The sequence below is a fragment of the Sus scrofa genome, chromosome 4 (assembly GCF_000003025.6).
Source record: "Sus scrofa isolate TJ Tabasco breed Duroc chromosome 4, Sscrofa11.1, whole genome shotgun sequence".
NCBI lineage: Eukaryota > Metazoa > Chordata > Mammalia > Artiodactyla > Suidae > Sus > Sus scrofa.
In genome coordinates, this window is record NC_010446.5 from 85,538,652 (window position 1) to 85,562,944 (window position 24,293).

Here is a 24,293-nt window from a genome sequence, read left to right on the forward strand (position 1 = left end):
GTGTAAAGTGTTTATTGTGGGGCCTGGCACAAAGTAAGTACTTGATAAAGAGAATTTGTCATTGCCTCTATGCATTGAGGACTTTTGCTGGTCCTTTTAACATCCTCCTCCTACACTGGCAAAGGAGAGCGAGAAAATCCAAGAAGTGGTGACACTCCAAGGACATCTTCCTGACCTGCTACTGTGCCCTCTTCCTATGGTTGAGAAGCTATGGGTAGGCAGCCTGACAGTGATGCGAGGAACCACAGCTGGCATTACCTAATCTAGCAGTTGGGGTGTGACTGCAGGGAATTCAGGACCTCCGAGGAGGGGCGAAGGACACCAGACACAACCCTGCAACGTGGAACATGCCAAAGGGAATGTGACATTGGTTCTAGCACTTTCCCCAAGAATTCATTAAGATTCATGCCTATGGAGCAGTGGGTTTTTTTTTTTTTTTTTTTTGTTATTGTTGTTGTTTTAGTGCTGCAGGTGCGACATATGAAGTGTCTGGGCTAGGGGTCAAATGGAAGCTACAGCTGCCGACCTATGCCACAGCCACAGCAATACCAGATCCGAGCCACATCTGCAAACTACACCACAGCTCATGGCAACACCAGATCCTTAATCTTCTGAACAAGGCCAGGGATTGAACCCTCATCCTCATGGATACTAGTCAAATCTGTTTCTGCTGCACCACAATGGGAATTCCTGGAACATTGTGTTTTGAATTATGGTTTGTTTGTTTTTTTTCATAGACAAACTACAACTTGGGAAGCTTCTCATCTTTGCAGAAGTATGTGCCTCACCCAAAGCAGATGAGGCAATGATAGCAGATGTTTCCTACCCTAAAAAAAAAAAAAAAAAAAAAAAAAAAAAAAAAAAAAAAAAAATACAAGGAGGTGTTCACCCTCCATCAGTCCTTCCTTTGCTTGCATCTCCTGGTTCTCTGGGGTGCTATATGTCTACTCCATATTATCTGTAAAAGAGACCTCGGAGACTAGATTTTCCCTTCCAAAAGCTGGTAGAACTGTGCACTGGTGTTTTCTGTGCTTTCTTGGGTTGAGAAAGGGAGCGGAAATGCCCCCCTCCCTTTGATGAACCCAGGGTCTTTGAGCCCAGATGTACTAACTCCCAACGGGAATGGCTGGGAAGCAGAGCTGGACACCTTCCCAGAGTGCCAGTCTCCCCCAGGCCTCTCCATACCCTCATCAGGAGCCCTTTGCTGCCCTAGCTCAGGGATATGTCGCCAGCTTTCCCTACACCATGGTCGATGGAGGCAGGTTTCACAGCACCCTCCCCACTGTTCATTTGCATTGATGTTGTATGCCCCCAAAGACCAGTGGGACAGCAGAAGGCTAGAAGGTTTGTCCTTCTTGTCTGAGAGCTCATCCTTGAGATTCATTGCCAGATGCCTACAACAGACTGGCTTCCATCCCTGTGATACCCTCAGTGCATTTACATAGTCTGTATAGGCAAATTCCTGGTTACAATTTATTTATAATTCTTAGGTTTCCAGAAAGTTGGGAGAGTTGTATCAGAGTATCTCAAAGGCTAGAATTCTCAAGTTCAACACTATAGAATTTATGATTTTTCAGAATAGGTAAAATATGTCTATTATATCAGTGTAAGTAAGAGGAAAGGATTATTCAAATATAGTAACAGTGTAGTTTGGCGTCAAACATAGATTCATGGAACACAACTAACTTGAACTCTCAATGGAGCAGAATGTCATTTGAAGCCCTCCTTTAGTGTAAAGAATGAATTAAACAGAAAATAAATGGATATTCAAGATTTATGTCAAGCAACAACCTTGAGAAAGTGATTTTTCAGAGATAGTCTCCACTCAGTCCAATCTTCTCTGCTTCTACCCTTGCAATTGTATAAAGCAGATCCTGAGGTTAAAACGTACCCTTTAGGACTTACTAAACAGATCAAGAACTATGCCAAACAAACAAACAAAAAACGACTGCTTGGGTCTACAAACTCCTGGGTTAAATTGTGGATCAGAAGGAGGTTGTCAGAAGGACAATTAACAAAATTTGGATGAAGATTCAAATTTGTACTGTATTAATGTGACTTTTTAATACTGACCATTATTATAGTTATGCAAGGATAGCATTATTCTTAGGAAATACTAAAGTATTTAGAGGGGAAAAAAGTGTAGCCTATTCCCTAGTGGATCAACAAAGTTTTACACAGAGGTGTTCAGCTGTTCAGCTGCCTGCTGAGCAGGAGCCTGACTCCGAACTGTCAAGGACTTTTCCTCTCTCACCACCTAAGATGGACACTGGTCAGGGGTAAAAAGCTAGACTCTGAGCCAGGAGGGTGCACTGGGGGCTCTCCTGCTAGGTGTAGGATCCTAGACAAGCTCCCTTATCTATCTGGGACTCAGTTTCTTCCCTGTAATGTGAAGTCATTGATCTAGACATTTGCCAAATTTATTTATTTTTTCCTTTTTTTTAAGGGCCACACCTGTGGCATATGGAAGTTCCCAGGCTAGAGGTACAAGCAGAACTATGGCTGCCAGCCCACACCACAGCCACAGCAATCCGAGGCGAATTTGCAACCTACACCACAGCTCACAGCGTCGCCAGATCCCTGACCCACTGAGCAAGGCCAGGGATCGAACCTGCATCCTCATGGATACTAGTAGATTGGCTTCCACTGTGCCAGAACAGAAGGGACCTCCTATTCTTTTTTTTTTTCTTTCTTTCTTTTTTTTTTAAATGACCACATGCCATGGCGTATGAAGTTCCTGGGACAGGGATTGAATCCAAGCCGCAGCTGTGATCTACGCAACAGCTGCAGCAATGCCAGATCTTTTAACCCACTACACCAGGCTGTGGGTAGAACCCAAACTTCTGCAGTGACCTGAGTAGCTGCAGTCAGACTCTTAACCCACTGTGCCACATTGGAAACTCCCCAAATTCCTTTATTATTTGATGTTGACCTATTTCTCAGCATATTCCACCAAGGGGCAGCTGGAAGGTAAGTTGTAACACGATGTTTATGAGCTGAATTGTGAACAATGCAACAGGGCGATGGGAAACCTATTTGTTTCACTTCTCTCAGCCAAGGCAGGGAGTGATTGCCTTGTTTGGAGGGCAGGTCTCATCACTAGGAAAAGTGAAACCTGAAAAGTTCATGGGGGAATGTTAAGATTTAGATTGTCATCTAGAGAAATTTAGGAGGAAATATGCTCCTTAGGCCTTGCCTGAGTGACAGTCTGGCTATTTCCCTTCTACAGATATTGGCATTCAATCATTTACAATAAAATTAGAAAAAAAATCATAATGGAAACAGGACATAAGCACAGAGGTTTCTGTTCACCATCATGAACACCTTCTCAGAAGGTCTCAGTCAGCATTTTCTTTTTTTTTTCCCCTTTGGCCTTATAAAAATTTTTTTTTAAATGTTTTAATTTTTTTTAGTGCCACGCCTGAGGCATATGGAGGTTCCCAGGCCAGGGGCTGAATAGGAGCTATAGCCACTGGCCTACACCACAGCCACAGCAATGCCAGATCTAAGCTTCATCTGCATCTTATACCATAGCTCATGGCAACATTGAATCCTCAACCCACTGAGCAAGGCCAGGGATCAAACCTGCATCATCATGGTCCACAGTCCACATTTTCAATGGGAGCACTATTGGCACTTGGGGTGTGACAGTTTGCTGTTTTGTGTCTATGGCCTCTATGCACTCAAAGCCAGTAAGGCCATAGTCATTGTAACACCCAGGAAAACAACCATGCATTTGTAGATGACCCTGCAGGACAGAATATTCCTGATTGAAAACCATTGGTCATTTGAGTGATCTTCACCAGACAGCAGATTTGCTAGCATTTTCTCCTCTCATTTAAAAGCATGGAAAAATTAAAATAAAAGCGTAGAAGATTGAGTTGGAAGGAATCTAAGTCATCATCACTTCATAGTTGAGGAAACTGAAGTCAAGTGCCTTGACTAAGTCTACACTGTGGTTATTGGAGAAGGCGCATTTTTTTTGTCCTGTTGTATTTTTAGGGCTGCACCTAAGGCATATGGAGGTTCCCAGGCTAGGGGTCCAATTGGCACTGTAGCCGACAGTCTACACCACAGCCATGGCAACACAGGATCTGAGCCATGTCTTCGACCTACGGCACAGCTCATGGCAACGCCGGATCCTTAACCCACTGAGCGAGGCCAGGGATTGAACCCATGTCCTCATGGATGCTAGTCACATTCACTAACTATTGAGCCATGATGGGAACTCCCTGGCAGAGGCACATTTAGTATGAGTCTCTCTCTCACCCATGGCTGGGCTCACTCATGGACATGGTCAAAAAGATGTTTGACACTAATAATTTAAATGACTGGATGGCTATCTCTAACTTCTATTAACGATGCCCTCCCTAAACCCCTGAGCCTGAGAGATTTTGAGAATGACTAGCCCTTTAGCTAGTTTCTCTGGTTAAGAAAACTTAGGTGCCTAAAGCAGAGCCAATGCTGTATTTCATATTCTAAGATACTTTTACTGGTTGCATTTTAACACATCCAAAATTGGGATGTGACTCACAGTTGATGTGATGAGAAAGCATTGTATCAAAGTTTAATTGGTTGCATTGTTTTCTTTCTTGGTGGTCCATAATGACATATTTTATCATTAAAAGCATCTCGTGGAGTTCCTATCATTGCTCAGCAGTTAAAAAACCCGACTAGCATCCATCAGGACGTGGGTTCAATACCTGACCTCTCTCAGTCGGTTAAGGACCCAGTGTTGCCATAAACTGTGGTGTAGGTTGCAGACATGGCTTGGATCCTGGGTTACTGTGGCTCTGGTGTAGGCTGGAAGCTACAGCTCCAATTGGACCCCTAGCCTGGGAACCTCCATTTGCTTCAGGTGCAGCCTTAGAAAGACAAAAAAAAAAAAAAAAAAAAAAGCATATCTTGTATTTGATGAAATATGGTAGATAATTTCCAAGTTTAGGGGTTATTTCAACTTTAAGTATCCCTAGAGTTGTCGCAGCATGTGGCAAGCAACAGCCTTTTAATTATTTGGTTTCTATGCAACATAGCAGTATAGATATTGGAGACAAATTGAAGAGAGAGTTCACAAGCAAAAATCATAAGCTGTCCAATTTATCTCTCGTGTCCCTGAAATAAAGTTCTATAAAAGTCTTTCCTGGCCTCCAGTTTTTGTGTGTGGCCTTTTGGATCTGGCCATGGTGCTGACTGCTCATAAAACTTTCCTGATTTCCAGCAAATCCAGTATCTAAAGTCTAAATCCTGGGTAAATAATTGCCTTGTCTTATTACTTAACTGCTACTCTGGCAGAAGCTTTCCAAACTAGTTCCAAAGAAAATAACAAAGAAAGAGAGAGGGTGATTTGGGTTTCCATATGGCTAGTGAGATGGAGTGTCTGGAGATTCTTACCTGGCAGATAAAGGGACCCATCTTGGTCAGCTGCACTTATTCTTCCTTGGCTGGCCATGCTCCTACTTGCTCTCTTGTGTCTAGAATATTCTTGTCTCATCCTCCTTTGTTTTACAATTATTTTTGTTAAATCCAGCCTATTTTCACAAGTCTTCTTGAGTAATCCCACCCTCATCCTCAGTGGCCACATTTGATACCTCTCCACTGAATTTTGCCCAGTATTACACTCTGATGGGGAATTTGCCCCATCAAAACACTTCTGCTGTTGTGTAAATGCCTGCTTACCTGCCATCTCTTCTAGTAGATTGTATATTCTTTGAGCCAAGACTCTTTGTTCATGGACATATGCTAAGCACTTTGCAAAATAAACACTTTAAGAGAGAGAGAGTACAATGGAGAGCGAAGGAGGAAGCCCAGCTAACCAAGATAGATGGTTGCCAGGGGCTGGGTGGTGGAGGATTTGGGAGGATAGTGTTTAAGGATACAAACGGGGAACAGAGTGCTAGAGATCAACTGTGGAGTAGAGTGGTTAGAATCAGTAGTACCATATCCTAAACTTCAGAGTTGCCAACTGACTAGATCATCATTGTTCCCACCACCAAAAGAAACGATGATGTGACACAATAGAGGTATTAGCTAATGCCACGGTGGCAATCGTATTGTTGTACATCTTAAACTTACACAATGTTATACATCAATTGTATTTCCGTTAAGTTTTAAAAAATTAAAAAAATTAGATGAATACATGAGTAGTGGAAGTATCTGGACCTCTCTGCATATTGAAAAATCTTTACTTATTGAAGTTCCTGTCCTGACTCAATGACAATGAATCTGACTAGCATCCTTGAGGACGCAGGTTCAATTCCTGGCCTCACTCAGTGGGTTAAAGGATCTGGCATTGCCCTGAGCTGTGGTATAGGTTGCAGATGTAGTTCAGATCTGGCATTGCTGTGTCTGTGGTGTAGGCCGGTGGCTACAGCTCTGATTCGACCCCTAGCCTGGGAACCTCCGTATGCCACAGGTGCAGCTCTAAAAAGACAAAAAAATGTTTATTTAAGCCTGAAAATAAGCATATATGAAACTAAGAAGTCTTCTCCATTAGGAGAATAAAATTCAGCTTTAGGGAGTGCGATCCATGCACAACTTCTCAAGTGCACATCCATTATATAGAACAAGATGTGTGATATAAAGAGGAGTTATAGAACTATATTAGCTACATTAGTGTATAGCTGTATTAAATTAGAACCTGACAGCAAGTTTAAGCTGCAGCTGCTGTTATAGCTCATCAACCACCTGCATTTTCCTGAAGCTCAGCTGTACCTATAATGGCAAAATATTTCTATGCTGGCAAGCTTCCTAATAATGTCTTGTTCCAGCTCTCACTGTCATCAGTGGAGATGAAACAGCTGATTGCAAGGGAGGACTCATTTAACCACTTGGTCTAGGACATTAAGCTAAAAGGATGTGTCTGATGACTTTCGAATTTTGTGAGCAGCACGTAGCTTTGCATCTTGGGGGTGTGGCAAGCAGGAGGGGGCTGCTCAGGTTTTTGCGTCAATCCTGGAAGAGGCGATGCTGAATAAATGAGAAGAGAGCAACTTAACACAAGGGTGAAGGGAAGCTGAACAGTCCCACTGAGTCCTTTCAAGGGCTCACTGCTTTCTTAGAAGCTTAGGTATCTGTGGCTTTGGCATTAGTAGCCATTATACTTGACAAAAAAAGGCAGATCCAACCCCATGCTTGGTAGGCCCTTTAGGATGATGCATACCCAGGGTTGTCCCTGCTCATGTCAATCAGGTCACCGTATGCTTTTCCTCTATGCACACCATTATTTTTAGAGAGGAAAATATTTTTTAATCATAATTTTATTCTCTCCTAACCACCAAAACTGGCAGGAATCTCTCTGAAGATTTGGAGCAGTTGAAAAAGTATGAAGGCCTCTGTTGATTGAAAGGAAGAATGTGTTGTGATCACTAGACCTCCCTGTGCATATGTGCATGGGTAGGGTTGGAGAAAGGGAGAGGGAGGAACATTCTAGATCACTGATTCTCAAAGTGTGACTCCTGAGCCAGCAACATCAGCTTCGCCTGAGAGATCATTAGAAATGAAAAGTCACAGATTCCATCCCACACCTACTGAAACAGAGACTCTGGGGTAGGGCTAGCAGTTTGCATCTAACCAGCCCTCCAGGTAACTCCAAGGCATACTCAAATTTGAGAACCACTGCTCCAGTGTCTAGATTAGAAGTACAGTGGTCTTAGGTTCAGAATAACAGCATTCTTCCTCGCATCCTTATTTCAATAGTAAACTCCCTACAGATAATGACAGGTTTGCAAAGAAGAGTTTTTAGTATTAGAAATCCAAGGCTAGGAGTTCCTGTTTTGGTTCAGTGGTTAACAAATCCAACTAGGAACCATGAAGTTGCAGGTTCGATCCCTGGCCTTGCTCAGTGGGTTAAGGATCCGGTGTTGCCATGAGCTGTGGTGTAGGTTGCAGATGAGGCTTGGATCCTGAGTTGCTGTGGCTCTGGTGTAGGCTGGCAGCTGCCTCTCCAATTAAACCCCTAGCCTGGGAATCTCCATATGCTGAGGGTGCAGCCCTAGAAAAGACAAAAAGACAAACAAACAAACAAACAAACAAAAAACAACAAAAAAACCCACAAACCAAAAAACAAACAAAAAAGGAATCCAAGGCTAACTAATTACAGAAAACATTTATGATGCTGCTATTAGCAGTGATTTCATCAGCATCAGAATCATCTTGGGCCACTCAATGGCGCTTACATGTAATAACCATAAATACTTCACAAATAGTTGTGATGGAGTTCCCTGCACAGTTATACTTTGTTTATAGTTAATTTAGGGAAAGCTCTTCCTGTAATAAATATCTGTTTTCCTCGCCCAGTCTCGTGAAGAACTGAGGCTGTGGGAATGTCGGTGGAAGAACTCTCAGGAAGGGGCTGGGGGGCGCCTGGCCAAGGGCCCCCTCCTTCCCACAGCTTCCCTTGGAGACTGTCTTCTACTTAACTGAGGAATGGCTGGGGGACAAACTGCATCATGGTATCTGCCCCCAGTGTTGTCTCCCCTCTGTCCCGTTTCCATTTTCTCTGGCCTCCCTCCTTTCTCTCTCTATCCTTGGTTATTGCATTTTGGGTTTTTCTTTTTCATGGCTTGCCCTCCTGGTCTCCTCATGGAAATATAACTGGATGAGTACTGAAGAAACAGTGGACTATCAGTGGCATGCACATCAACATGCAAGAGAAATTCAGATTGTCATTTAAGGGAAGTAAATTGCATCCCAGCTGACTCCCATATATGGAGGTAGTTAATAATTCTGTAATCATTTCTATAGCCACTGGAAGTTGGTTGGCATTGGCGAATAAATCTGTTGAAAAAAATGGAAAGCCAGGGCTCTGCAGCCTGCCTGGTAATGCAGGGCATCACCTCATTCTGCATCAGTTCGACATCAACTCCTTAAAACTAATCATTAATCCCCTGAGTGTTCAGCATTGTGTTGTATATGGAGGATACAAAAGTGATTTAGATTTTGTCTCCATCTGCTAGAAGCTTATTCCTGCTGTATAGAAAGTACACAAAATTGGAGTTCCCATTGTGTCTCCGTGGAAACGAATCTGACTAGCATCCATGAGGACACAGGTTCTATTCATGGCATCCCTCAGTGGGTTAAGGATCCAGCGTTGCCGTGAGCTATGGCGTAGGTTGAAGACATGGCTCAGATCTGGCATGGCTGTGGCTGTGGCTTGTAGGCCAGTAGCTGCAGCTCAGAGTCAACCCCTAGCTTGGGAACTTCCATATGCTGCGGGTGCAGCCCTAAAAAGACAAAAAAAAAAAAAAAAAAAAGGAAAATACAAAAAATTATAATGATGATAATTAGCCATCATAATTATGAAGTTTTTATCATGAGCTTAGCACCATAAATACTGTACATAAATTATTTATATAATTATTGTAATTATCATATTGGTTAGATACAATTAAAACCCATTTCTACCCATTTCTACAGATGGGAAACCAAGACAACACAGAGGCTACTTGGCCAAGACTTCTAGCTAATAAGTAACTGAGCAGAATATTTAAGTCCGAAGCACTGCTCTTAACTGCCCTGCTATACCACCTCCAGGATATGTCATAACAGAATTTTTATATTAGCCCAGTACAATATTTTTCTTCCAAAAAAATCTTAGAACTTGTAATATTGGTTTTGGCTAAATGATTGGAGAATAATGTAAGGTAACATATAAAATTGTCTTCTAATTTGAAAATACTTGAGTATCTAAAACATTTAAGGTGAACAAATGTGTGCTCAGGGTTTGGGGGGAGGGAAGAAATTGACGTGGGAAGAAATGGAGGCTTCAGAAGATAGATTTGGATCTTTCTGGTGATACAGCTTATGGAACCAAAAGAAGCTTTCCCCATAGCCCTCAGTCATTCTTTGGCCTGTTGCCCCCTGTTATTTTCTTCTTAGCATTTGACATCGTTAAAGAGTAAATGACATTTTTCTTTACTCCTTGTCTGTCTTCACCCACTAAAGGTAGGAAAGCAGAGGGTTTCTGGAGCTTGTCTGCTACTCCTATCCTGTGTCTAGAAAGGTACCTGTACATCGTATGCACACTCACGGTGTCATTATTGAATGACAGGATTTCCCTATGAGGAGGGTGAGTTTTGTAGTCAGTGGGGACATACAGTAAATTCATGGGCACTGAAGAGGCATAATCAAAATAAAAATATTTAAAATATCTTACATGTGGGGGCTATTTTATAACATTTTTTCAAAGTGCTTTTACCTCCTCCTACCATTGAGTTCCTAACTGTCCTATCAGGGTAGCTTGTCAGGTCTTTATTCCCCTGATTTTATTTATTTATTTATTTAGTAGTTAAGGAACAATTAATTTTGTTTTACCTTGGAGGGCTGCATTGTATTTTATTTTATTTTATTGGTTTTTCGGCCAAGCCTGTGGCATGCCAAAGTTCTCAGGCCAGGTAGGGAACCCAAGCCCCAGCAATGGCAAGACCAAATCCTTAACCACTAGGCCACTAGGGAATTGCCTCCTGATTTTACAAATTAGGAAGGTAGGGCTCAGAGAAGTTAGGTCATTTGCCTGAGGTCACACAGCAAGTGAGTGATGACCGGTATAGGTAAGGACAGAGGCTAGGTGTCTGATTTTCCCTTTTCCTTTTTTGAGCCTATCAGCGGTTTGTAGAATGGACTAGAGTCTGAAGGCACAGACCTGGCTGGATATTGGCCCCAGCTGGCCTCTCCAGGCCAGCAGAGGGCCCAACAGGACCAGAGCGGCTCCACCCAGGGGGCAGGCATTCAGGTCAGCTGTGGTCCTCCAGGCCAATTCTCTCTGTGATTAAATCACAATTAATTTGCCCATGGAGAACTCACTTCCGAGATAACCTTTAGCATGTTGGCCAAATCACCCCCCGCCCCCACCCAGCTCCCTGGTCACCTAGGGGATTGTCAGTTTGGGTCTTTTTTCACTTGGAAAGATAATTAGATAATTGACCCTTTGTCTTCCTTCTCAGATAATTTTATCCTCCTGAAGTCTAGTAATAAATGCAGCAAAATTGGACTATTCCAAAGAAATAGATAGGGTGTTCAATCCACTTAAATCAGTTCCTAAATCAGAAGAAACACACTCAAGCCATATTTCGGAGGAACCAAATGCAATGTCATGCATGTCACACCCCTCGCCTAGTGAACCATCAGGCTGGTGGATTAATGAGCTTTTATGGAGACTGAGCACAGAGCCCAGAACATCTGATTCGGCTTGCTATGAACTTCTGGTCCCCTTCTCTGAGGCTGACTGAACCAAAACGAACAAGTTACAGTTTTTATCGAGTATATGTGTCCATGCTTGACTGGAATGCAGCGATGTTGCTATAGAGGCATTTTCTGATATCTCAATTATCAGTATTGCCTGTACGACAAACCCAAGCCTGGGTGCATTGAGCAATTACACCTCTGCTTATCCGTTTGGATGGCAGGTAGCCACATTTTCATGAAAAAGGGGAAGAGAAAGAGATGGGCAAACTCAGAGAGATAAAGATGCAGGGTGTGTGTGTGTATGTGTGTATAGAAGGGAGAAAGAAGGAGCATAAAGCCTTTTCAAATGTGAAAAGACCCCAACCTGATGCAGTTTCTCAGTAATTCCACTAGTCAGTCCCACTATTGTCTCATTTCCCTACAAACCTCCCAGGTACATGGTTTCCCTTTTAGGGAGGGGCACCAACCAGCCAAGGAAAGCATCCGGGCTGTGACGGGCACCAGCACTCCCAGAGTGGAGACTCAGCTTCCCTTGGGGGTCTGCCTGGACATCTAAGCTGGGGGCCAGGGCTCTAACCTGCTGGCCCCTTCCTCTGCCTGGCACAGGAGACTCCATTCACAGTGGACATCCATAAACAAAGGTGTCTTTCTTGATACTTTTACCTACGGCCTGTCTGTCCTGCCCTTGAAATGAAATGCTTAGTGCCCTCTGATTAGGGATAGTCCCAGAGTGGGGCTGCAGTGGCAGGGTGTTCCTGGGGAGGGTAGCAAGGAGTAGGGAGGAACCAGGATTTAAAATAAGCTCTGTAGGAGTTCTCACTGTGGCTCAGTGGGTTAAGAACCTGAGGATCCATGAGGATGCAGATTTGATCCCTGACCTCAGTGGGTTATGGATCCGGTGTTGCCATGAGCTGCAGTGTAGGTTGCAGATGCGGCTTGTATCTGCCTTGCTTGTGGTGTAGGCCAGCAAGTGTAGCTCCAATTCAACCCCTAGTCCAGGAACTTCCATATGCTGCAGGTGCAGCCCTAAAAAGACTCCCCCCCCCCCAAAAAAAAGCTAAGTTCTGTCCCTTTTGGACTGAAAAGAAAGGCTTTTCCAGCAGGAGCTCAGAGTGGATGATCCATCCCCCCAGAAAGCCTGACCTTTTCTTTCCTCACTCTTTAATAACAATGATGCTGCCTGCAGTTGGGCCTCACCTGATATTCTGCAAGTCTCAAGATCCTTGGATCTTTACAACAACGCCAATCTTCCTGAGGCAGCTTAGGCAGAAAAGGGGAACACAGAGCATCCCAGCTGAGTTCCCTTGGGCAAAATATCACCCTCCTCCCTGGGGCCTTGCTTTACCCATCTGCAATTCAAAAAGGAAAGGATATTAAAAAAAGAAAGAAAAAGAAAAAAGGAAAGGATAATACATTTCTGGCCTCCTAGTGTTCTGACAGAAACAGTGAAACAAGGCAATTGTCAAGTGAAGCCATATCAAGTATATTAGGTAAGCCAAAGGGCTTTTTATGTCATCTTGTAGATGAAGACATTGAGTCTCAGAAGTGTGAGGAATTTCATCCAGAGGTACATAGTTTAGTGGCAAAATTAGAACTAGAATCCAGGTCTCGTATTTCATGGCCAGAGTTCCTCTCCACCGCTCTGTGTGCCCTTTTGATAGAAAGAATGATCCTGCCATGGTCTTTGATGACATAGCATCTGGATGGCCCTCATTCCTGGGCCAGGACATGCACAGGTGACTGTCATTTGTTGATGCCTGACTTGGTTAAAAAGCCTGTTTTTCTGCTCCTTGCAGAAGTTTCTCAAAACCTGGCCCTGCCAGGCAGGGCCTGTGTGTTGGGGCAGGTTCCTAACCTCTCTGAGGCTGTGTTTATTCCTTAGGTGGGAGAGGAGTTCCTTTAATATCTGCCATGCTGGTGTTCCCATTGTGGCTCAGTGGTTAATGAATCTGACTAGCAGCCATGAGGATGCAGGTTCAATCCCTGGCCTTGCCCAGTGGGTTAAGGATCTGGCGTTGCTGTGTGCTTAAAGATGTGGCTCAGATCCTGCGTTGCTGTGGCTGTGGCACGGGCTGGAAGCTGCGGCTCCGATTTGACCCCTAGCTTGGGAACCTCCATAGGCAGGTGTGGCCCCAAAAAGCAAACAAACAAACAAACAAAAACCTGCCATGCTGGGTTGTCATGAAGATGAGATGAATTTTTTACCCCAGACACAGGGCCTGGCTCACAACTGGTGCTTGGGATGTGGATATTTTCTTCTTCTTTTTCAGGGCCTTTGTCTAGTGCTAAGCTCCAAGAGATTTCCTTAGTCTAGTCTGCAAAGTGAACCTGGTGGCCTGGTGCTGTCACCCACACATGGACACAGCCATGTAGCAGCTAGTGTCTGTGCTTTTCCTGGTCCACAGTGCTCTTTGTTCTGGGTCCACACTTTTCCTGTGTCACTCCAGCCACAGAACCTCGGCCAGGTCTCATCCCTGTTGTTATCTCATGATGACATGGGCTCTGGAAGAGCAAGACGGCTGGAGTAAGCCCCATGTGGCTTCTCCACCCTGTGTTTCTTCTTCCCCTAGATGTACAGCCTCTGCTGAGGCCTTGAGGTTCTCTTCTGATCTGCATGCACATTCTCGTCCCTCTTCTCCAGCCTGAGGCTGAGCCCTTCTCGGAACCCTTGCTTGCTCCCCCTGCCTTTTCAGATCCACTCCCCCCTCCTCCCTTGAGTTTAGGCTCCTGCCTTCACTAACCTCTCTGGCTAGTTGACACTCTTCTTTCCTATACGCCTGCATTTAAAAAATCAAAGTTGGAGTTCCCATCACGGCACAGTGGAAACAAATCCGACTAGGAACTAGCATTGCCATAAGCTATGGTGTAGGTTGCAGATGTGACTTGGATCTGGCGTGGCTGTGGCTGTGGCATATATGCCATGGGTGTGGCCCTAAAAAGACAAAAAAGAGACAAAATAAATAAAAAATAAAAATTTGAAGTATAGTTGATTTATAATGTTGTGTTTTAAGTGTACAGCAAAGTGATTCAGTTATACATATATATGTTCTTTTTCAGATTCTTTTCCATTATAGGTTATTATAAGATATTGAATAGAGTTCCCTGTTCTATACAGCAGGACCTTATTGTTTATCCGTTTTATATATAGGAGTATGTATCTATTAATCCCAAACTCCTAATTTATCCCTACCCCCCTTTCTCCTTCTATAGGCCTGCATTTTTTTTTTTTTTTTGTCTTTTTGGGGCCACACCCATGGCATATGGAGGTTCCCAGGCTAGGGGTCTAATTGGAGTTATAGCTGCCAGCCTATGCCAGAGCCACAGCAATGCCAGATTTGAGCCACGTCTTCGACCTACACCACAGCTCACGGCAACGCCAGATCCTTAACCCACTGAACAAGGCCAGGGATCGAACCCGCAACCTCATGGTTCCTGGTCGGATTTGTTTCTGCTGCGCCACAATGGGAACTCTTAGGCCTGCATTTTTATTGTCGGGGTTTTGTTTTTGTTTTTGTTTTGTTTTTTTACCATGCCTGAAGAACATAACTAAATACTATTTTATATTTGTTGTTCCACACATGCTAATTCTAACACAGTTCTGTTCCCTGAGAGCAAAAAGGATTCTCTCCGATCTTTGTCATCCCCTCACAGTGCAGCAAATGGTGCTGAGTACCTAGGGGCATGCAAGAGGACATTATATTCGATGTGCCTCCCTTTCCAGGTCAAGGTCTTACTCCCATGCCATTAGAAGCTCTCTCTTGGCATAAAGCACCCTCTTTGTCCTTTTCTACCTGGAAACTTGTGTTCAGTGTCTATCATTCACTTTCACCTCAAGTGACACCTGCATTATGTCACCTTCCCAGTCCCCTCCACTTACCCCTCTGAGCAGAGGCATCATTTTGGTGCTGGATCTTTTTCCTCTATTAACCTGGGATTTGTTAGGGCAGACACTGAATCTTCATCATCTCTGTAGCTCAGAATTATCCTTGTGCCATGCCCAACACACAAGCCCACAGTAAATGCTCACTGAGCAAATGATTAGATGAACAGCTTGCAAGGTGCGTCATTTATGGGAACCTAGTTTGGGTCTGAGCTGAGGCCTCCTGGAAGGACAATGTGTAACACAGTTTCAAAACAGTAGTTGCCAGGACCTTGCTGCTCTAGAGAACTTTAGCTACTGCCTCTAGAATGTGAAATGCTGCCTTGCATCCAGAACTGACTATGGGTATTCTCCAGAAGAATGGAATTCTGATCCGATAGTGCAGGGCAGCAACTGAAATAACTTCCTATGTATCCCATATAGATCCCCATAAATTCCTCCCTTCCTTCTTTCCCTCCTCCCTCCACCCATCACTGGTCCCAGATCCTTCCTGGACTCCCCCGGCCTGAAGGACATTTATGAGGCCCATCACGGGGGAAGCATCTGAGACCTGTTCCTGCCTCTCCCTTCCCTAGCATGAGGGTCTCTGGTCCTCCTCCCTTGCCCTCACCTCCTGCGCCAGGCTCAGATATCTCTTGCCCTGTTTATGGGCCGTTGGGATTTTTCCAGCAACCTGAAATGAATCTGTGAGGCCCCACAGGTAGTACAGCCTGTCTCAGGGCCATAAACCATCGCTGGGTCTTTCATCTGCCATTGCTTATGTCATAAACGAGTGGGAGGACCGGGCAAGGGGGAACCAATGGCCCCTGAGTCATTCCAGACTTTCTTTTTTTTTTTTTTTTAACAAGAAAGGGGAAGGAAAGGCCCTGAGAAACATGTTCCAACTTTGTGCCAAGCAAATTCATTTCACTCTGGTAGGCTGTGCGCGGAGCTTAATCTCTGGACTCCCCTGTAGGAGTCAGATTTATGCGGCGTTTGTGTCTAAATGGCCTCCAGGGATGCTGACATTTGTTGTTGGAGACAGCAAGTGGTGTTCCTTTCATCTCCGCTGAGGGGTGTCAGCTTAAATTATGAGGGATCGCTCTGGCCTGCATCTGGGTGTGGGAGCCTCTGGCGATACACAGAGGCCACCCCTCCCTCCTCTCTCTCATCATCTCTGCTGTTGGAAGGTTTTCCTTCCCCTTCTGCTCTCCAGGACTCCTGCTGGCTCGGGGAGAAATCTCCTGGCTCGTTTAGAACTTTTTCTTTCTCCTGGACAGATCGGTAAGTGTGTATTTCAGGCACTGTGTACTGTCATGGAGAAGTTGGCATCAGAGGAAGCCCTGCCCCCCCAGCAGAGGAGGTAGGAGCCTCAGTGAAGCTCCCAGGAGCAGCCTGAAAATTCCCCAAGAGAGTCAGAGGGCACCGCTATGCCCCTGATATACAACCCAGCAGACAGAAGCCAGGTGATGGTCAGGGATGGTCTGTATCCCACCTGGCAGCTGGGTTGCATCTGTCCGTACTTTGAGAGGTGCCCAGAGGCCCTCCATGCCTCCTTCTTCAGAATCTCTCTTGCTCAGATCTGCCAGGACACCTGAAATTCCACAGTGGTGACTGTTTGGTTGGAGGCATTTCCTGTTCAACCTCTCTGTGGTATTGACTGTGGAAAAGGATGCCAGCTAATCACTGACTCCTCAGTATATCAGATTAGCAATGCTTCCTCCCCATCCCCACCCCCCAAATCAGAGTCTGAAAGCCTGGAACGCAGCCTGTGGAAGTTTTGATGGAGAGCAGGTCAGGAGGGATCTAGGGCAGGGGTCAGCACACTATGGTATGCAGGCCAAATCTGGCCTGGTGCCTGTTTGTGAAATACAGTTTTATTGGAACCCAGCCGTGCCTATTCATACTGTCTGAGGCTGCTTTCGTGCTGCAGTGGCAATGGTGAGTGGTTGCAGTAGAGGCTGTATGACCTGCAAAGAGTGAAGTATTTTACTCTCTGGCCTTTTACAAAAACAAGTTTGTAGCTGCCTGGTCTAGAGCTTCTAGTGTGCTTCTTGGAAGGCAAAATGGGGCCCCTGAGGAGACAGAAGAGAGAGTGTGATATTAAATAGCGACAAGGAAGAATCAGAGGGAGAAATGCACCACAAAAATGATAGAAACCCTCAGAGATAAATCTTCATCTCATCCTCCTTCTCCTTCACCTCCTGCCCCTCCTCCCCCCACCCCGACCCCTGAAAAACAAATGGTTTCATCTCTCTCTTCTCTCAGGGAGGTAGAGAGGATGAAGAAGCAGCTGCCTGTGGTGCTCTTCATATCCTCCAAAAATGGGCTCCAAGGGCTGCCCTAGGATATAGCTCTCCCCACCACTGCTGCTCCATGATGGAAGAGTAGATCTTGGGAATTACGCATGTGCCCAAGGCAAGGCCAAGTCCAAAGACAGTAAGAAGCCATCAGGGGCCTCAGCCATCCACTTCTGGGGCTCTGAACAGACTTGGGAAATTCCATCTTCCTTCTGGAACCAGCCGCCACCCCCTCTCCTTCTCTCTTCCTTACTCACACGCTCACTTTCTATAAAACCAGCTCTCCGTATGAACTGGGGTCATGTCTACAAAGAGAGAGGAAGGAGCACTTGCATTGTAAAGCCTTAACTCAGACTCCCATCAACGTGCAGCTATTATTAACAGCAAATGTGTCTCGGATTGAGAACACGTCTCTTGAAATGATGATGATGATGGTGATGATTTGCTAAGCATCCATCACACTCTAGACAGCGCTAAACCCGTGGCGTATGTCATCTCATTTAATTCAGGCAACACTTATTCTCTCCCATGAGAAAATGGAGACTTGGGGATTTGTTCAGAATCACACATCATAATGGGCAAGGCCAGAATTGAAACCCGAGTTTGTAAACCAGAGCTCACGCTTATGGACGCCGTGCCACTTTCCTGAATGGGATCAGCATATATGAGCCCTTATCATGGAAGCTGGCATTTATGTAGATTTTGCATCTTCATTCATTACATTATCTTAGTCATCAGTACACACTTGCATCAAACAGTGTGAGGAATGACTGTAAAAGAATCAGACTGACTCTGTAAAGCATCTGCAAGTACCATTTTATGAACAAAACTGGCATAAGACATGTGGTTTCTGAAGATGAAACAACTGTGGTTTAAAATAAAGTCTAGGAGTTCCCATCATGGCTCACTGGGTTAAGAATCCAACATACTGGCTGAAGGATATGGGTTTGATCCCTGGCCCCACTCAGTGGCTTAAACATCTGGCATGGCTGAGCTGCGGTGGAGGGTGCAGATGCGGCTCAGATCCTGCTTTGCTGTGGCTGTGGTGTAGCCTGAGAGCTGTAGCTCCGATTTGACCTCTATCCTGGGAACTTCCATATGCCACAGGTGCAGCCACAAAAAAATAAATAAAATAAAATAAAAGATTCTGTACTTTGGACTTCTCACTCATTTGTTCCAGACTCAGCCCCTGGTAATCACCTGCCTTGTAGGAGATCTATACAATCCTTGGGGTGGGGTGTCAGCCACATTTCCTCAGAAGTATCATTGGGGTCATCACCAGTACAGAAGAGCATCCTTCGGATGCCGGGGAGTCCCCCAGCAGAGAGCATTCCTGGCCTCACTAAGGACTGGGCTCTGGTGGCTGGGTGGGGTTGGTGGTCTCAAAGCAGCAGGAAAAAGGCCCAGCAAGGATGAAGCTGCATGGTCAGTGGCTTACTTTTTGCTACCTTTTCTCTTGTGGCATTTTTTTAGTTCCCTGAGGCTTTTATTTCTTCCTTGCTATTCTGAAAACTTCCTTCTGGGAAGATCCTAAAACCCCTTCCATACTGAAATCTGACTGAGAATCAACTTACTGAACTTCCCCCGTGGAAAGAGCAGCCTCAGAATTGAAGATGCCAGAATGGCCATCCCTTGCCATGAGGATTCTTCTTCTTTAATCTCTTCTTCGTCTTTTTTTTTTTTTTTTTCCTTTGTACTCTGCAGGGGAATGAGGCAGAGGGGGAAAGTCATTCTTTCCACAATGTCTAAAAGGAGCCTTCTCTGTCCCAGGGCTGTGTTTGCTTTGCACACAGCAGCACTACTCCTGGTGGTAATATGATACATAGCTTATCCAGGTCTAGACTTGAAAAATGACATCTAAGAAATAATATTAGCCACCAAGACTTTCTGGGCATTTATATATGCTTGCTCAGCAGCCTTCTGAATGCCTTCTTGGTAAACTCATTTAATCCTCACAGCAAGCCTGATGAAGTAGGTTCTCCTATATCCTGATTGTGCAGATAAGGAAATAGAGAGTTAAGTCACTTGCCTAAGGTCACACAGATAGAAAACGTGGAGCTAGGACAGCATCCCAGGAGAAAGTCCTCAGCTGCGATGGAGGACTTCCTGGTTCTTGTCTCTGGGTTTTAGAAGGTTTTTTCCTGAGCCCCTCCCTAGGGGCTTTCGGATCAATACGACACAGGTTGTTCCTTCATATCCAAATTCATCCTCAGAACATGGACCTGGGTGTCTTGTTATGGAATAATGTGCAACTCCAGCAAGGGGCCTTGAGGGACTAAACCTGTTCTCTGCTGCTTTCAGGCAAAAGTGATGATGAAGAAAGTCTTTGCAAGTCAGCCCATGGGGCAGGGAAAGGAGCCCCTGAGGATGGCAAGGACCATAAGCGCCCCAAACGTCCCAGAACCATCTTGACAACCCAACAGAGGAGAGCATTCAAGGCTTCTTTTGAAGTATCCTCCAAGCCATGCAGGAAGGTACAGGGGGGAGGAAGGGAGGAAACGGGACCAGGCCCCACTTCTCTATGTGTATCCTGGACCCCTCCCAGGGTGTCGAAGGGTATCTGGGGGTCAGGGTGGGGGACGCTGTTTGGACAGAGTCTGTGCAGGTGGCCTTGGGCCCCTTGGAGACTCCAGGGGTCACAGAAACTGACCACGGCTATGGTAGAATCTTCCTGTGTTTTTGTGCATGCACATCCACTGCAATCAGCTACTCGCTCATACTTTCCGTTTCATGAAGAGCAATGGAAAGAAAAATAATGAGAGTTTCTAGCTGGATATAGACTAAGATGTTACAACAGAGGAACAATATAGTGGCTTGTAGCATGTATTCTTTTTTGTTCCATTTTGCTATGCCTGATGTGATGCTTTTGGCATTCATCCATGTGCTAGTTCATCCATTTTTGTTGTTGAATGGTATTCCATGGATGGACCATGGGTTGTTCATCTATTCACCTGTTGATGGGTGTTTGGGTTATTTCTATCTGGGTTGTTTCCAATGTGGGGCTGTTATAGTTAGGGCTGCTCTGAACAGTTAGGTAAAAAATAATAGTGACCTAATAAGATAGGAGTTTATTTCTCTCTTATATCAAAGTCCAGAGATGAGCAACCCAAGACAGGGTGGGAGCATTGTTCTCCATCACATGGGTTCAAGGGGTTGTTCCAGGTTGTTTCATTTTCTAGCCACTATGCTGGAAAAAGAGGAAGTTGGTGGCAAGCAGCTGCCTTATCTTGGGATTTTTTTTTTTTTTTTTTTTTTGCCTTTTTGGGCCATACCTGCAGCATATGGAAGTTCCCAGGCTAGGGGTCAAATTGGAGCTGCAGCTGCCAGCCACAGAAACACCAGATCTGAGCCATGTCTGTGACCTACACTGCAGCTCACGGCAGTGCTGGATCCATAACCCATTGAGTGAGGTCAGGGATCAAACCCGAGTCCTTGTGGATAATAGTCAGCTTCGTTTCCAGCTGAGCCACAATGGGAACTCCTACCCTGGGATTTTTTGCATCACTTTCATTTGCATGTGTTAGCTAGAGTTTAATCCCATGTTTACACTTCTTGCAAGAGGACCTAGAAATGAGTCTATCTGGGTGACCCTATGCCTTGCAAGAATTTGGGGATTCAGTTGTTAATAGGAGGAAGGAGACAATGGATGTTGGGCACAATTAGTAGTCTCTGCCACAAATAGCTGCATTCATTTCTTAAGTGCCTATTGTGTATTGACTGACTGCCATATGCAGGGTACAGCCTTTTATGCAATGAAAATGAGAAAGCTGGAATTCCTGTCGTGGTACAGCGGAAAGGAATCCAACTAGGAACCCTGTGGTTGCAGGTTCGATCCCTGGCCTTGCTCAATGGGTTAAGGATCCAGCATTGTCGTGAGCTGTGGTGTAGGTCACAGACTCGGCTCGGATCTGGTGTTGCTGTGGCTGTGCTGTATGCCGGCAGCTGTAGCTCTGATTAGACCCCTAGCCTGGGAACTTCCATATGCCCCGACTGTGGCCCTAAAATGACAAAAGACAAAAAAACCGAAAAAGCAAACAAACAAAAAAACCCTGCCTTAAAATGGAAATCAAATTGAAATTCATAGAAGAAAAACATTTTAAGTTTTTAGCATTGTTTTTCCTGCCTCCCTCTCTGTATGAATCGGTTTTTGCTGCAATAACAAAATCTTAGCAGCTCCCAACCAGTATTTATTTCCCGCTCCTGGGCTGTGGGTCGGCTAGGGCCCAGCTGTGCTCAGGTTTAGGCTTAGGCTTCGCCCACCTTTTTCTCATTAAAGGGTCCAGGCCAAAGGAGCAGTGGCCACCTGGGGCACATGGTCTTTATGACAATGTCAGATGGCAAGAGGTCAAGTCCCACCAGGCAGGCTCCTTAAAAGTCTGTCCTTGGACATAGCACACTTCTTGTCCACTCACGTTCCTTGGGCCAAAGCAAGTCATGTGGCCACACCTACTGCGGGTGCAAGGGCCCAGGGAGCAGGGTTGGGAAGGATAGATGTCTGCTAAACAGTAGTGCAGTCTCCCACCACTTCTGACTTTTAAAAAATTCTACCGGTAGGACTCTTCCTTTCTCTGTGCTTGCTGCCCTCTAAGCTGGGGGGGAGGAGCCAGTAGAAAGTGAAATAGTCCCAAAGCTGGCCTGCACAAGGACCAGTGACTGTGTCCTTCACTGGCTTACTCGTTCTCCCTTTACTAAACTCCCAGCCTCTGTGTGGCCTGTGCTCACTTGTCCCCAGGGCCACTGCCAGGCCCCAGCAGGGAGGAGATGTGTGCATGGGAACAGCGGGGAGAAAGCTCTGAGGACGAAGGGAGGGGCAGCCAGGAGCAGCAGGAAGGGAAAGGTCGCTAGTTCTATCTGGGGAATCAGGCGAGGCTTTGTGGAACAGGTGGCTTTTGAGCTGGGCCCCTGTAGGACGGATAGGGTTTCAGCAGGTGGACGTGGGCCCCTAGGCACACTGCTATTTCAGTTGGCTTAGCAGAGGATGTGCTTTAAATCTGCTCTAGTCATCCCACTTCTCCTAAACCTCAGCCCGAGTAGTGTGATAAAGGTGAGTACTTCCCAAGGCCTCCAGTATGCTCTACTTCTGTGTTCATTCAAAGAGCTCCTTTGATTTTGTCTCCTCTTTAGCATCTAAGCAAGAGGGGGCAGTGTCTCTCAGAGCCACTGAGAAGAGTCCGTGCTTCTTCCCTCCTCCCTTCTAGCCACCTTGCCAGCCCCTCACTGTGTGGCTATCTGGAGGGCAGACATTTAGACACATCTCTTCCTATTAGGGACCCTGATGGTATCTTCTCTGCATGGCCCTGGTGCCTGAGCTTGCATCCCAGATGGCTCTTGTCTTATTTTCTTTGCATGGGGTTCACAGTAAATATGACTATTCATGAAACACCCAAAGTCAGCTAGGAGGGACAAAACCAAAAATTTAGATCAGTGATTTTAGACTGGAGAAGACAGCAAGAGAAAGCCTTTTTTTGCGGGGGGTTGGGGGGGCGCTTAGGGCCACACCTGCAGCATATGTAAGTTCCCAGGCCAGGGGTCAAATCAATTGGAGATACAGCTGCTGGCTTACACCACAACCAAAGCAACACAGGATCCAAGCCATGTCTGCAACCTACACCACAGCTCATGGCAATGCTGGATCCTTAACCCAGTGAGGGAGGCCAGGGATTGGACCCATATCCTCGTGGCTCCTAGTTGGGTTTGTTAACCACTGAGCCACAAAGGGAACTCCTGAGAGCCATTTGTTTTTGCAAAGTGATTTTCACCCTCGGTCCTCCCTGTGTAGGTAAATGCAGGTACCTGGCATACAGCTAAGACAGACTAGACTGCTAATGTCTGAGAATCACCTGAGGGCCTAATTTCCAGAAAATGAGAAACCCAGAAACACCTCTTTGAATACACATTTAAATAAATGCTGATTCCTCTCTTTGTGTACCTCGGGAAGGACCTTCTTGCCACCCAAGGGAAGCAGTGTTCTCATGTCTGGACTTTTCCTAAACAGTCAACACTAGCCACCTCCTATGTAAGATGTAGCCTGTTGGCCTCCTCATGTACCATACAGGAAATGTTCTGCCTCCTATGCTGAGAGGCCAATGCTTCTGTATTTCTAACATTCCATTTTTTTCAAGGTGAGGGAGACCCTGGCTGCAGAGACAGGGCTGAGCGTCCGTGTTGTTCAGGTGTGGTTCCAGAACCAGAGAGCTAAGGTAATCTGCTTCTTCTGTCCGTCCCTGTGTGGCTGGTTTCCTGAAACAAGAAAAGGACCTTGTACTTGCCAGCAAGTTTTCTCACCTTAGATAGAGTAGCTCTCTTGATTCAAAAATTCTATGATCAGCAATCATTGCAGCCAGAGTAGCCCCACAGAAGGGGAGAGATAGGGCCTCTGTTTTAGGGAGATGGCTTTTATTTTCCTATAGGCCATGGCTGTGATTCTGGCCAGCCATGTGCAGGAAGAAATGCCTTTCTCTGTCTTTTGGTAAAAGCAGGCTCTTTAATTCCCATCCATTTGACCCAGATACCAGAGTGCCCTTTAAACTTCAGAGCAAACCTGACATTGCCCCTGTATGATTGATCTAAGACAACATTATGGCACCTGGAATGGATGCTCTCACTCACCTTCCCAGGGCCCCACCCCCCACCCTGTTATAGCCCCAACCCATCATGTTGTCCTCTGGGTCCTACCAAGGTTTCTATCTCCCTGTTACAGCCTTTTATTTATTTTAGACCTTTACTTATTTTCCTACCCTTACACATACTGTTAGTGGCCAGTTTCTCTAGAGTCCTAACCTTGAGTGGATGATACATCTCATTAGTTGATCATGATTGGTTAAGTTACCATTTTCTTAACTCAGTTCCTCCAACCAAAGCTGACAGTGTGTATTCTGAGGTCCTTTCCATGAAAGGATTTCCTGCTTCAGTAGGTCTGAAAGGACCTATAGCCTGTGGATTCATAAGCAGAG

General features: G+C 45.4%; 1 protein-coding gene across 2 annotated transcripts in view; it reads left to right on the forward strand.

Annotated features, from left to right (window-relative positions):
• LMX1A (LIM homeobox transcription factor 1 alpha) overlaps nt 1-24,293 on the forward strand; it is a 167,452-nt gene that overhangs the window by 135,365 nt on the left and 7,794 nt on the right. For both annotated transcript variants that reach the window (XM_013988077.2, XM_013988078.2), the window contains exons 5-6: nt 19,642-19,814; nt 23,463-23,540. In XM_013988077.2, the coding sequence (XP_013843531.2) occupies nt 19,642-19,814; nt 23,463-23,540 (251 nt within the window). The remainder of the gene's footprint in view (nt 1-19,641; nt 19,815-23,462; nt 23,541-24,293) is intronic.